Source organism: Phocoena sinus, chromosome 11 (assembly GCF_008692025.1).
Source record: "Phocoena sinus isolate mPhoSin1 chromosome 11, mPhoSin1.pri, whole genome shotgun sequence".
Taxonomy (NCBI): Eukaryota; Metazoa; Chordata; class Mammalia; order Artiodactyla; family Phocoenidae; genus Phocoena; species Phocoena sinus.
In genome coordinates, this window is record NC_045773.1 from 53,710,415 (window position 1) to 53,725,459 (window position 15,045).

At 37.8% G+C, this 15,045-nt stretch overlaps 1 protein-coding gene and 1 non-coding gene across 2 annotated transcripts in view; both read left to right on the plus strand.

Moving 5' to 3' along the window:
* GADL1 (glutamate decarboxylase like 1) overlaps positions 1 to 15,045 on the plus strand; it is a 398,137-nt gene that overhangs the window by 307,674 nt on the left and 75,418 nt on the right. Inside the window, exon 15 of the mRNA XM_032649105.1 lies at positions 2,549 to 2,600. Within this exon, the coding sequence (XP_032504996.1) occupies positions 2,549 to 2,600 (52 nt within the window). The remainder of the gene's footprint in view (positions 1 to 2,548; positions 2,601 to 15,045) is intronic.
* Positions 9,082 to 9,188, plus strand: LOC116763013. Its single transcript, XR_004352428.1, has one exon. It is a non-coding gene; the product is annotated as a U6 spliceosomal RNA (small nuclear RNA).

Here is a 15,045-nt window from a genome sequence, read left to right on the forward strand (position 1 = left end):
TTAGTGCAGGCCCCCTCAGAATGGAATCATGGCACTGAGTTAGCAGATTGTCATTATATTTGTGCCTTAAAAGGTAAGAAAAAATAGGGTTCATGAAGCTTTCCTTGTATAGATAAAGATTGTATATGTCTATTTATTTTGTTTTGTGATTTGTATTTTTTTCTTTTATTAATTTCCTTTTCAAAAATTATGAGTCACCACACCTATGAAGCTTTGCAGAGATATAAAAAGAGAGTAAACAGTCTCTACCTCCCCACTGCATCCTGTTTCTTGCTTCCTCAGGTAGACATCAAGGATGTCTTTAGGATGTGGTCTTCCATACTTCATTCCATGATCATATATACATGTGGAGAGGGATCACTTATGCTTTTTCTTTTTTTTACATTTTCTTAAAAAGCAGAATCATATTATCTACGTTTCTCAGTCCCTTGCTTTCATCTCTTACTAATACATCATGAGCATCCCTGTGGTTTAATTGAAGTAGATATAATCCATCCTCTTTAATAGCTGCATCATAGTACATGTGTTGCTATAATACATTTTATTTTACCCTTTGCCAATTTCTGGATATTAATCTTGTTTCTAATTATTCCGTATGGAATGCACACACATACACATGCACATGTAGATTTAGATGCAGCAACATTTGTGTATGCATCTCTCTCTCTCTCTCTCTCTCTCTCTCTATCTATCTATCTATCTATCTCTATCTCTCTCTCTATCTCTCTATCTATCTGTCTTAGTGTTGATGAGGTTTTCCTGGTAGACCAGCATCTCATAAGTGGTTTGCTGGATCAGAAGCTACGAGTATTATTAATTTTGAAAGGTTTATAGCAGCTTTCTATCACATTCACTAGCACTGGACGTTGTCCCTCTTTAAATTTGTTTCCAGTGTCCTGTGGGCAACAGGTTTAGTATTGTTATTTTGATTTGCACTTCTTTGATTACCAGTGATCTTGAGCATCTTTTCTAATGTTTATTGACCATTGGAATTGCTTTTATCGAAAGTTAGGCAGTGTGCTAACGGTGTAAAAACTTTACAGCTACATGACATCTCCTGAAAAAACGTTCAGGGAAAGGAGTATGTAGAAAAAACATCAAATACTTTGTGAATCTGTGTGTGTGTGTGTGTGTGCGCACGCGTGTGTGCACACACACACGTGTGTGGTGTCACAACATTATTGCTCAAAATAAAAGATTCATATTATCCAGTTAATACCGATAGGATTTTTAAATATATTTTATAATTTAAAGATGATATAATCTGTATGCTAAGCACCAATACTTAACCTTATGCAAAAAGCTAAAAAAATTGTTTGGGAAAAAAGAACTTCATCCCATTAACTGGTGTATTTCATATCCACATTCTAGAATATCCTTTAGTAAATAAACATAGTAATAATAATCCCCCATTTCCACAGTTTATATTCTATACAATTTTTTACATATGATTTTATTTAATTTTTTTACAACGTCCTTTTGAGATTGGAAAATCAGAATGTGTTATTCCAGTTTTACAGGTAAGGGAATTGAGGTCCAAAGAGGAGCATTTCTTTGTTGTCCTTAAGTATTAATTGAATATATGTAATTTATTTACACAATCAATTCAGTATGATGGTACTATAATTCCATATGACTGGACAAGATTTTCAAAGCCAGTGCTTGCTTGCTTGCCTGCTTTCTTCCTTCCTTCCTTTCTTTTTGGCTGTAACATAAAATTACAAAATACCCTGGAAAGTACATTTTTGTCAGCACCTCCTATCATTTCCTTACATTTGACACCCTAGTTTGAAATACTGGGTCAAGTGTTATGAACTTTTCAAAGCTCATGAACAAATCACTAGTTTTCAAGGCCAATTGTTCAGAAGGTTTATCTTTTTATTTAGACAATAACCAAGCCCAGTGGGGCAGAGTCAGTGTTCATTTACTCTACATTCTCAATGTCATTTTAGTCTTTTCTCCATCACATTCCATATCTCATGTAGCCGTGCCCTTTGCTTATGGCATGATAATTCTTTTTTCCCTGACATTCAAGATAACTTCATAGACATTCTATCAATGGCTACAACCCACTTACTTTTAGCATGATACCAGTGATCAGTCTTTCCTCCCTCTGGCCTGGCCTTGGGAAGGATGGTGTTGCACTTCCTTGATCTTAAAAGAACACACAAGCAAGACTAAACACCAAAAACTTTTACCACCAAGCCAGCTAGATAATTTAAGTACCTATGCTAAATTCCCATCTAGAATATGAATGAGATATATATCCAATCTGCTTTGTGTGGCTTTCACACTTGGGTTGAAGTCTGATGCTAACATGTAAGATAGACATCATCTCATCAAAGAGATGTACCTTTTTACTCAGGCCCCAGTGGATTGCAGTAGGCTCAGGTGTATCCGTCTAAATACAGACCTGTGCCTGTACATGTACCCTTACTTATTTCTAAGCCTTGTCTCTGCATCAGAAATTATAGTTTTATTGTATGTCAGCCATGTTCATGGATTTTTTAGATTGAAGATTATAAATATTATTGTGACTTTTTTTTAGGTACCTAGTAGAAGAAATCAAGAAAAGAGAAGGATTCAAATTACTGATGGAAGTAAGTGATTACAGAATTGTGCTTGTGATTTTGTCAGTCAACAGTGATGAAGGTGGTAATTTTCTAATCTATTACATTTCATTGGTTTTTGTGTTGCAGACTTAGAAACAAGCCATTAGCTTAATTCATAGAGTCCATTATGTTAATTTACTCTATTAGTGAGTATTTTTCCTTTGTTGGATTCAGAGAACACACTTGCCTTTAAGTATTGAAAATTACAGTGCTCAATAATAATTACCAAGGATAATACTGAATAAATTATGACCTGTATCTTGATATATAAATTGCATAATGCTTGTACTGCAAATATTCAGCTGTGCTATAGTGGTGCTTCTGTGAAAAATCAATTAAGTGAATGTACAATAATGCATATCGTTCTCTCTTTTTATAAAATAATGAGAGCATATTAGCTTTGGAGCAATGGGAAAATAAGGCATTTTGTTGTTGGATTGTTCGCTATATATAAGAAATATGGTGGTTACAAAGATAGAGGTTATTGGGGGTTTTTTCTAAAATATATGGTTAGAAAATATGAAGAATATTATTTAATTCTGATTTTTAAGAAATACAGCGTGTGAGGTTTGCTTAGCTCTTCTTATAGCATATACTTTATAGCAATTTTTAACATAATAAAAATCACTTAGAGACTGCAGCCTGGAGTGTATCCTGTATATAAGCAATCTGGCTAGTTTTTGGTATTCATTTATTTGACAAGATTTACTGAGCAACTGCTACGTGCTGGAGATATAAGACAGGGAAGTTCCCAACTCTCATGGTGCTTACATTCCAAAGGAAAGTGACAGGCAATAAACAAGCAAATTATTACATGGGAAACATCAAGTTGGGGGAAGTCTTAAGAAAACAATAGAACAGATTCATGAAAGATAATAAGTAATTACAAATAACTCATTAGACAGTTCCAGATATGGGAAGTACTATAATAGAAATAAATAGGGTAAAATGCTGAAATGGGGGGTGTGGATGGTGGTGGCCTTTTTGGTTGGGATGCAGGTAGGGCCCTCTGGGGTTGCCTCTGCGCTGAGACCTGCTGAATGATGGTAAGAAGCGTGCCACACAGATGCTTGAGGGAAAGGCATTCTAGATAGAATCAACAAACAACTGCCAAGGCTTGAAGCTGAAAAGAGTTCCGTGTGCGGGCTTCCCTGGTGACACAGTGGTAGAGAGTCCACCTGCCCCGGTCCCGGAAGATCCCACATGCCGTGGAGTGGCTGGGCCCGTGAGCCATGGCCGTTGAGCCTGTACGTCCAGAGCCTGTGCTCTGCGACGGGAGAGGCCACAACAGTGAGAGGAAGAGTTTTGTGTGTTTGAGGAGCCAAAAGAAGGTGCATTAAGCAAGGAGGAGAGATAGTCGGTGATAGTGTGGAGAGGTTGGCAGAGACCAGATCTGCTGGAGCCAGGAGGGTCATGGTAAAGACCTTTGCCTTTTATTCCAAGTGTAATCTTTGGAGAAGTTTTCAGCAGGGAGGAGTCTGACTTCCATTTTGAAAGATGGTGCTGGATATCATGAGAAGAGAGGGAGGGGGTGGTGGTGAGGGGAGGACAAGAAAAGAATAAGCGAGAGAAGGTGGAGACTGTTGCAGTAACTTGGGTGAGATGTGATGGTGGTCCTCAGATGACTTCGGGAAACACTGCTCCGGAGACTCCTGGCCGTGGATTCTCCCACTGTCTGCAAAGGGGGCATCTGATCAGAAGGTTCTAAGAATCCAGACTCTCTGAAAACTACGGATATAAAGGAACTTGCAAAAAGAGCAGAAGAGTCCATATTTAAATGACTTTCTGGTAACACCACTAAAAAGCAAGAAGACCAGTTTAGAATGTGGAACATCCCACAGTACAGCTGACCTGGTTTCTTCAACAGGTCAGTGGCATGAGGAAAAATAAAGGAGAGTGTGATGATGATCACTTCCGGGGTCAAAGAAACCTAAGAGGCAGAACAGCCAAAGGCAACATATGCACCTGTTGGAACCCTAGTTTGAGGGAGCCAATTGTAAAAAGTTAATTTTGAAACAGTTGGGGAATTTCTAATATGAACTGGTAGGAGTTATCACTGATTTTGTTAGACATGACAATGGCATTATAACTACAGAAGAAAATGTCTGTATTTTCTAGAGATGCACACTTACCATGTAAGGATGAAACAAGAGCTATCTGACTGGATTGAATTTGAGTTTGAATCACCTTTTTTATTTTCTTGAGGTTGAATTACCTCTTTATTTTCTCAAGTTTGAATTGCCTTTTTTATTTCTCTAGCTGTGGGAGGTATAGGTCTTAAGAAAAGAGCTGTACACCTCAGAACTGCACAGTCTTTTGATAGAGCTGAGAGAAAAAGTGACGAGAAAAATGAACTGATTTAAATGTTATTTATACCTTCCTAAAGGCTTAAAAATTGAGGGAGGAACCTCTTGCCATCATCTTTAGGGAAATGCAAACATTCACATCTTTGTAATGAAAGTTAAGGTGGATTTTAAGTATTAGGCAGCCTTCTGCCCTGGATATTTTATCTGTGGGAGCCAGATGGCCCCAAAGCAGGGAAGGTGGCTCCTTCAATGGTCCTCCAGAATTCCTACTTATAAGGGATTTTGTATGTGATCTGCATTTGCCTCTTTTCTCTATCCATTTAGAGAAATAAAGTAAATTTAGACCTTGAATTTCACATATAAGTGTCAAATCGATTAGCCTCTTTTTGATAACAAATGCCTTTCTTGCACTGATTAAATATAACCCTAATGCATACTTTAGAGAAGAGATACACAGGTTTGATGAGAGCCCAGGTCTGTAAAACTGCAAGGTTTTCAATTTAGGAAAAAACAAAGTCTATAATGATATATACGTATATTTCACTGTGAAGCAGATGGCAGTGAGAGTGTCAAGTGGAACATTACAAACAGTAAATGAACACAACCACACAGAGTATCTAGTACTTGAATATCTTTCCCTGAAAAGAACAAAAGTAATGCATATCTTCTTGAAGATGATTGAAACTTATCATTTCAAAGGAATTCTGCATTATTCATAGGCCCCTGAAAATCCTATCTTTATTTTTCCATGTTGGATCTAAGATCTAATATGTTTTCTTAGCAGTATATACTATCATTCACATGTTTATTTTGATCTCTTGGGAGAGTCCTAATTATTCAACTTTTTGTTTTTCTCTTCCTGAGTTCTGCCTTAGAAAGAGTTATGTAGGTTTCATAGACTTTCTGAGTTACAAAGGATCTTCAAGGACATCTAGTCAACTTCCTGCTCAGTGCAGGAAACCTCTCTTGATAGTTCTTGTAACAGGAAGTCAACTTCTGCCAGAACACTTCCTGTGTAAGAGAATTCACAGTTTATTCCTCTTCCAGGGAGCTCTAAATATTCATATTCTAATACTTACTGAATCCTACTATTAGGATTTGATATGTATCAAGCATATTGCAACTTACAGTTTTTTAAATATAGTTTTTATATAGTTTTATTAGATCATAACAACCTTCTATTTGCTAAATTCAGTGCACATCCTTTAATTTTCTTCTTGGACTTCTGCAGCATTTTGCACCATTATCCACTTCTTTCCTGTCTTGGTTCCTTTAACTTTCTTTCCCAGTTTTTCTCCTTTCCATGTGACTTTCTCTTCTAAGTCTCTGTGTGAAGGTCTCTTCATCTGGGGACTGCTTAAATGCTCTCCATTCTTTTGTCTTGGCCCTTTCCTGTGTCCATTTCCCTGAAATGTTTTATCCATGTCTAGAGCTTTGTCATCAATAGTCTCAATAATGTCTCCATCCCTGACTTGTCTCCTCAGCTCAGTCCTTTGTATATAGGTATGTCCTGGAATTTTCCAGACTCCCACAGTCACCTCAAATTCATCATTTCTAAAGCTGAAGTGTAGCCATTTTCTTTACCAAAATTTTGATAAATTCATTTTCCAGATGAATTTTTGGAACTCTTTTCCATTAGAACTATGATCCATCTTCTTCTTTTTCATTAGAACTATAATTTATCTAAACCAAAGTCTCGATGTTGTCTTCACCTATTTCCCTTCTCTACTCCTAAAGCCACCACCTTAGTTCAGGCTCCCCTTACCACTCAGGTTGTTGCTGTCTCCCAACTCATCTGCTGCTTCCAGTCTTAGACCCCTTTATCCCAACTCCACACTGCAGCCACCCTGTGGGCTTTCTAATAAAATGAAATCTGTCCCCTAGACTGAAACTCTCCAGTTGCCTCTGGAATCAAGCCCAGACTCCCCAGCATGGCCAGTGAGGAAGCCCTTTGTGAAAGGATGCCCATCTCTGTTTCCAGCATAACCCCTCTTCAGCACACCCTGCCATCTAGTCATTCCAAGTACTTGCCATCACCCTGAATACACCAGCTTCTACCTGTGTACTATTCGCTTTGCCAGGAATATTTCTTGGATTATGAGAAATTTCTTCTTTTAAAATACCCATACCATTGCAGCTTGATTGCCTGTACCTAGCTTTATTACTGTTCTCTGAGCTCCTGGAGATAAGCATAAAATGTAAGTCATGTTTCTCATCCCAATGCCTGGTCCAATATCTAGAACATATAAAAATTTTGAGTTATATTCTTTGTTTAAACCATATGAAATTGAACATTTCAGTTGCCCTTCTTTGGACATGCTATAACTTTTTTATGTTCCCCTTCTAATATGTAGGCAGAAATTAACACAGTGATGTGTCTCACCCAGTGAAGATTTTCAAGTGGGACTGTTTATCCACTTGAAAAGCACATCTTTCTACCAATATAGTTCCAAATAATAGTCACTACACTAGTAGAGTGCCTTCTGTGTGCCAGATGTGGTGGTAAATGTTGGAAATAATCTCTTTACTCATCAAACCAACTCTGTGAGGTAGACAATATAATCTCCATTTTATAGATTAGGAAACTGAAGCTTAGAGAGTTTGACACTTGTCCAAGCAAAGACCTGGGAAGTTGGGATTCAAACTGCATCCATGTGACTCCAAAACCCAGGCTTTTTGTGCTACTAAGTGCTGCCTTTGGAATTTTTCAGTAGTCTAATCAGTTACTTAAAACTTGTGAGCTTGGAGTCACGTAAAATCCATCATGACCCCCTTCTCCATTCTATATTTGCATGATTGATCATTTCAGTCTATGTGCTAGAGGCTACATTTATACTTATTAAAAAGCATACTGCTAGTTTTTACTATTATTAATCATCATCATCGTTGTGATCTAATGATATTTCAGCAATAGAGATGAATTTCTTTTGACAAGGCTCAGTTTTAGAGAATACAAGCTACTGGATCTTGGTGACCACTGACTTTTTTTCCCCCAAGGGTCTCATATTATTTGCTCAATAATCCTTGCTGGAATTGACATCAAAGCACTGGCTTTATTTCTTGGAATATATCTCCTTTCTTTCTCTTTGAAAATCAGGATAGAATGAACCCATCTTTTCTTTGGTGACATTTCTCTACTTCTCCATGAATTTTTAAAGATGGTGACAATGCTTTTACTGCTACAGGTTTTTTGTACCCTTCTCTATCATCCGTCTGGTCTAGACATTTGGATTCCCTTTTATGCCTTCTCAATGTTGTGGTGTTAGACAATATGGACTAAATGTGGTCCTCAGACGCCCAAGAGGTCAGACTTTTATATATGTAGGGAATTAAGTGGCATGTGAATGGTTCTACTCTGAAAATACACTTTACTGCTTTGAAGCTACTTGAAGAAAGTCTATATAAAATAAAAGCTACAGAGGCAAAGAGACAGGAAAACTCAAATATGTTCCTAGTGGATATTCAAGGGATGTTTTTTCCAAGTTTTAATAATTTGGGGAATGCCTATAGTAAAGGTATTCCACCAAATGGAGCATCAAATTTCCTCCAATGAAATGAAATGTCAAAAAGGCTTTACCAGTTTTCAAATATCATAGCACTGGAGCCACACCATTCTAAAAGAGACTGGGCAAAGATATCACAGATTTGTCACTTCCAAAATATCTAAACCGGGCTTCCCTGGTGGCGCAGTGGTTGAGAGTCCGCCTGCCGATGCAGGAGACACGGGTTTGTGCCCTGGTCTGGGAAGATCCCACATGCCGCGGAGCGGCTGGGCCCGTGAGCCATGGCCACTGAGCCTGCGCGTCCGGAGCCTGTGCTCCGCAATGGGAGAGGCCATAACAGTGAGAGGCCCGCGTACCAAAAAAAAAAAAAATATATATATATATATGTGTGTATATATATATATATATATATACACACATATATATATATAAACCGAAACTTATTCAAGGAAGAAAATATAAAAGGTGGTTCAAAAGGACTAGGTCCTAACATAATATATAGAGCAGATCTGGTAGCAGATAGAAACTATTACAAAATGATTCATAATGTTGCCATGCAAATGAAAAAGAATGGCTTATTTAATGATGTATTAGGGTCCAATAAAAAGACAAAAGCTGCACAGTAATCTGAAGTGGGAAAGTGCAATGTAAAGAATTATCGTGCTTGCTTTAGCAGCACATATATTAAAATTAGAACAATACAGAAAAGATTAGGGTGGTCCCTGTGCAAGGATGACATGCAGATCTGTGAAGAGTTCCATATTTTAAAAAAAGAATTATTAACAGTTGATTGGAGTCATGGGAGATTGCCTCGCAAGAGACCCTAAAAAATACAGAAATAGTAGATACTGTAAAGAACAGACATCACTCCTAGAACGGAGATGGAGCACTGAGCAAGAGGCCACCCCCACCCAGGGCTGAGATCCAGACTAGGTTGGAGAGGGTGCAGTGTGGCTCCCAAGATGACAGGGAAGTCCCCCAAGTTGTCACACAGGTGGGGTCTCTAGGAGTCCACCTCCTGGAGTGCTGGAGGACACTGATATCAGGGCACTGCCATATTTTAGAACTCACTCAAGCCATCCAAGGCAAGGTGCATCGCTGGCAGCCCTCCCTATGAAGTCCCCGGAGGAGAGTGTGCAAGAAAAACCATTTATGGTCATCCTCCTGTGACCAGGCTGCTGTGAAGCCGCCACAGGGCATGGTGCTGGGGGAAGCTGTCAGGGGCCACTTGCTGCTGGTCACCAAAACTGCTGAAAAGAGCCCCTCCTACTGCAGGAGCCCCATGAGATGAGTGCACATGACCAGGAGGAGACACCTCTTCCTTCTCCGTGTCCCTCCAGCACCCTCTGGTGATAAAGTCTCCGATTGGACCAGATGGCAAGGAGAAATATTTATAGAGTCCACTTCCATTATTGGAGAACATAAAGAACAGGTGGATTCGGAGCTGAGAGGCAATAAATTGATAACTGACATAAATGGCACCTGGAAAAAAATCTTGGTTGATATAAAGACGGAAATTCCTAGAATCTAGTGACAGATAATAACTGTTTTTTTCTACTTTCTAATCAACCATAGTGACTTTATTTATTCACAGAAAGATTTATTCACATTAGATGATTAAACAATTTGAAGGCCAGGACATTCTATTCTAGAGAAACCAAATTAATCATAAACTAGAAAACCAAGTATAAATTGTGTAGATCTGTAAAGACTATTGTAGTTTCATGATAAATGTTTATGTAATTGACTTGAATTACAAAGTACCTTATTTGTTTTTTTATTTTTTTAATCATTTGTTTATTTTTCCCATGTTCAATATTAGTTATCTATCTTATACACATCAGTGTATACATGTCAATCCCAATCTCCCAATTCATCACACCACCACCACCACACCCCACCTTCCCCCACTTGGTGTCCATACGTTTGTTCTCTACATCTGTGTCTCTATTTCTGCCTTGCCACCCAGTTCATCTGTACCATTTTTCTAGGTTCCACATATATGTGTTAATATACGATATTTGTTTTTCTCTTTCTGACTTACTTCACTCTGTATAACAGTCTCTAGGTCCATCCATGTCTCTACAAATGACCCAGTTTCATTCCTCTTTATGGCTGAATAATATTCCATTGTATATTTGTAACACATCTTCTTTATCCATTCGTCTGTCAATGGGCATTTAGGTTGCTTCCATGACCTGGCTATTGTAAATAGTGTTGCAGTGAACATTGGGGTGCATGTGTCTTTTTGAATTATGGTTTTCTCAGGGTATTTGCCCAGTAGTGGGATTGCTGGGTCATATGGTAGTTCTATTTTTAGTTTCTTAAGGAACCTCCATAATGTTCTCCATAGTGGCTGTATCAATTTACATTCCCACCAACAGTGCAGGAGGATTCCCTTTTCTCCATACCCTCTCTAGCATTTGTTGTTTGTAGATTTTCTGATGATGCTATTCTAACCAGTGTGAGGTGATACCTCATTGTAGTTTTGATTTACATTATCTAATAATTAGTGATGTTGAGCAGCTTTTCATTTGCCTCTTGGCCATCTGTATATCTCTTTGGAGAAATGTCTATTTAGGTCTTCTGCCCATTTTTTGACTGGGTTGTTTGTCTTTTTAATATTGAGCTGCTTGAGCTGTTTATATATTTTGGAGATTAATCCTTTATCTGTTGATTCATTTGCAAATATTTTCTCCCATTCTGAAGGTTGCCTTTTCGTTTTGTTTCTAGTTTCTGTTGCTGTGCAAAAGCTTTTAAGTTTCCTTAGGTCCCAATTGGTTATTTTTGTTTTTATTTCCATTGCTCTAGGAGGTGGGTCAAAAAAGATCTTGCTGTGATTTATGTCAAAGAGTATTCTTCCTATGTTTTCCTCTGAGAGTTTTATAGCTTCTGGCCTTACATTTAGGTCTTTAATCCATTTTGAGTTTATTTTTGTGTATGGTGTTAGAGAGTGTTCTAATTTCATTCTTTTACATGTAGTTGTCCAGTTTTCCCAGCACCACTTATTGAAGAGACTGTCTTTCTCCACTGTATATCCTTGCCTCCTTTGTCATAGATTACCTGACCATAGGTACGTGGGTTTATCGCTGGGCTTTCTATCCTGTTCCATTGATCTATATTCTTGTTTTTGTACCAGTACCATATTGTCTAGATTACTGTAGCTTTGTAGTATAGTTTGAAGTCAGGGAGTCTGATTCCTCCAGCTCCATTTTTTTCCCTCAAGATTGCTTTGACTATTTGGAATCTTTTGTGTTTCCCTACAAATTTTTTGTTCTAGTTCTGTAAAAAATGCCACTGGTAATTTGACAGGCATTGCATTGAATCTCTAGATTGCTTTGGGTAGTATAGTCATTTTCACAATATTGATTCTTCCAATCCAAGAACATGGTATATCTCTCCATTTATTGGTATCATCTTTAATTTCTTTCTCAGTGTCTTATAGTTTTCTGCATACAGGTCATTTGTCTCCCTAGGTAGGTTTATTCCTAGGTATTTTATTCTTTTTGTTGCATTGGTAAATGGGAGTGTTTCCTTAATTTCTCTCTCAGATTTTTCATCATTCGTGTATAGTAATGCAAGAGATTTCTGTGCATTAATTTTGTATCCTGCTACTTTACCAAAATCATTGATTAGCTCTAGTAGTTTTCTGGTGGCATCTTTAGGATTCTCTATGTATAGTATCATGTCATCTTCAAACAATGACAGTTTTACTTCTTCTTTTCCGATTTGGATTCCTTTTATTTCTTTTTCTTCTCTGATTGCTGTGGCTAGGACTTCCAAAACTATATTGAATAGTAGTGGTGAGAGTGGACATCCTTGTCTTGTTCCTGATCTTAGAGGAAATGCTTTCAGTTTTTCACCATTGAGAATGATGTTTGCAATGGGTTTGTCATATATGACCTTTATTATGTTGAAGTATGTTTCCTCTATGCCCATTTTCTGTAGAGTTTTTATCATAAATCGGTGTTGAATTTTGTTAAAAGCTTTTTCTGCATCTAATGAGATGATCATATGTTTTTTATTCAATTTGTTAATATGGTGTATCACATTGATTGATTTGCATATATTGAAGAATCCTTGCATCCCTGGGATAAATCCCACTTGGTCATGGTGTATGATCCTTTTAATTTGTTGTTGGATTCTCTTTGCTAGTATTTTGTTGAGGATTTTTGCATCTATATTCATCAGTGATATTGGTCTGTAATTTTCATTTTTTGTAATATCTTTGTCTGATTTTGGTATCAGGGTGATGGTGGGCTCACAGAATGAGTTTGGGAGTGTTCCTTCCTCTGCAGTTTTTTGGAAGAGTTTGAGAAGGATGGGTGTTAGGTCTTCTCTAAATGTTTGATAAAATTCACCTGTGAAGCCATCTGGTCCTGGACTTTTGTTTGTTGGAAGATTTTTTTTTTTTTTTTTTTTTTAACATCTTTATTGGGGTATAATTGCTTTACAATGGTGTGTTAGTTTCTGATTTATAACAAAGTGAATCAGCTATACATATACATGTGCTCCCATGTGTCTTCCCTCTTGCGTCTCCCTCCCTCCCACTCTCCCCCTCCCACCCCTCCAGGCTGTCCCAAAGCCCCGAGCTAATATCCCTGTGCCTTGCGGCTGCTTCCCCCTAGCTATCTACCTTACTACGTTTGTTAGTGTGTATATGTCCATGACTCTCTCTCGCCCTGTCAAAACTCACCATTCCCCCTCCCCATATCCTCAAGTCCGTTCTCCAGTAGGTCTGCGTCTCTATTCCTGTCTTATCCCTAGGTTCTTCATGACATTTTTTCCCCTTAAATTCCATATATATGTGTTAGCATACGGTATTTGTCTTTGTCTTTCTGACTTACTTCACTCTGTATGACAGACTCTAGGTCTATCCATCTCATTACAAATATCTCAATTTCATTTCTTTTTAAGGCTGAGTAATATTCCATTGTGTATATGTGCCACATCTTCTTTATCCATTCGTCCGATGATGGGCGCTTAGGTTCTTTCCATCTCCGGGCTATTGTAAATAGAGCTGCAATGAACATTTTGGTACATGACTCTCTTTGAATTTTGGTTTTCTCAGGGTATATGCCAAGTAGTGGGATTGCTGGGTCATATGGTAATTCTATTTGTAGTTTTTTAAGGAACCTCCATACTGTTCTCCATAGTGGCTGAACCAATTCACATTCCCACCAGCAGTGCAAGAGTGTCCCCTTTTCTCCACACCCTCTCCAGCATTTATTGTTTCTAGATTTTTTGATGATGGCCATTCTGACTGGTGTGAGATGATATCTCATTGTAGTTTTGATTTGCATTTCTCTAATGATTAATGATGTTGAGCATTCTTTCATGTGTTTGTTGGCATTCTGTATATCTTCTTTGGAGAAATGTCTGTTTAGGTCTTCTGCCCATTTTTGGATGGGGTTGTTTGTTTTTTTGTTATTGAGCTGCATGAGCTGCTTGTAAATTTTGGAGATTAATCCTTTGTCAGTTGCTTCATTTGCAAATGTTTTATCCCATTCTGAGGGTTGTCTTTTGGTCTTGATTATGGTTTCCTTTGCTGTGCAAAAGCTTTGAAGTTTCATTAGGTCCCATTTGTTTATTTTTGTTTTTATTTCCATTACTCTAGGAGGTGGGTCAGAAAGGATCTTGCTGTGATTTATGTCATAGAGTGTTCTTCCTGTGTTTTCCTCTAAGAGTTTGATAGTTTCTGGCCTTACATTTAGGTCTTTAATCCATTTTGAGCTTATTTTTGTGTATGGTGTTAGGGAGTGATCTAATCTCATACTTTTACATGTACCTGTCCAGTTTTCCCAGCACCATTTATTGAAGAGGCTGTCCTTTCTCCACTGTACATTCCTGCCTCCTTTATCAAAGATAAGGTGTCCATATGTGCGTGGGTTTATCTCTGGGCTTTCTATCCTGTTCCACTGATCTATCTTTCTGTTTTTGTGCCAGTACCATACTGTCTTGATTACTGTTGCTTTGTAGTATAGTCTGAAGTCAGGGAGCCTGATTCCTCCAGCTCCTTTCTTCGTTCTCAAGATTGCTTTGGCTATTCGGGGTCTTTTGTGTTTCCATACAAATTGCGAAATTTTTTGTTCTAGTTCTGTGAAAAATGCCAGTGGTAGTTTGATAGGGATTGCATTGAATCTGTAGATTGCTTTGGGTAGTAGAGTCATTTTCACAATGTTGATTCTTCCCATCCAAGAACATGGTATATCTCTCCATCTATTTGTATCATCTTTAATTTCTTTCATCAGTGTCTTATAATTTTCTGCATACAGGTCTTTCGTATCCTTAGGTAGGTTTATTCCTAGATATTTTATTCTTTTTGTTGCAATGGTAAATGGGAGTGTTTTCTTGATTTCACTTTCAGATTTTTCATCATTAGTATATAGGAATGCCAGAGATTTCTGTGCATTAATTTTGTATCCTGCTACTTTACCAAATTCATTGATTAGCTCTAGTAGTTTTCTGGCAGCATCTTTAGGATTCTCTATGTATAGTATCATGTCATCTGCAAACAGTGACAGCTTTACTTCTTCTTTTCCGATGTGGATTCCTTTTATTTCTTTTTCTTCTCTGATTGCTGTGGCTAAAACTTCCAAAACTATGTTGAATAAGAGTGGTGAG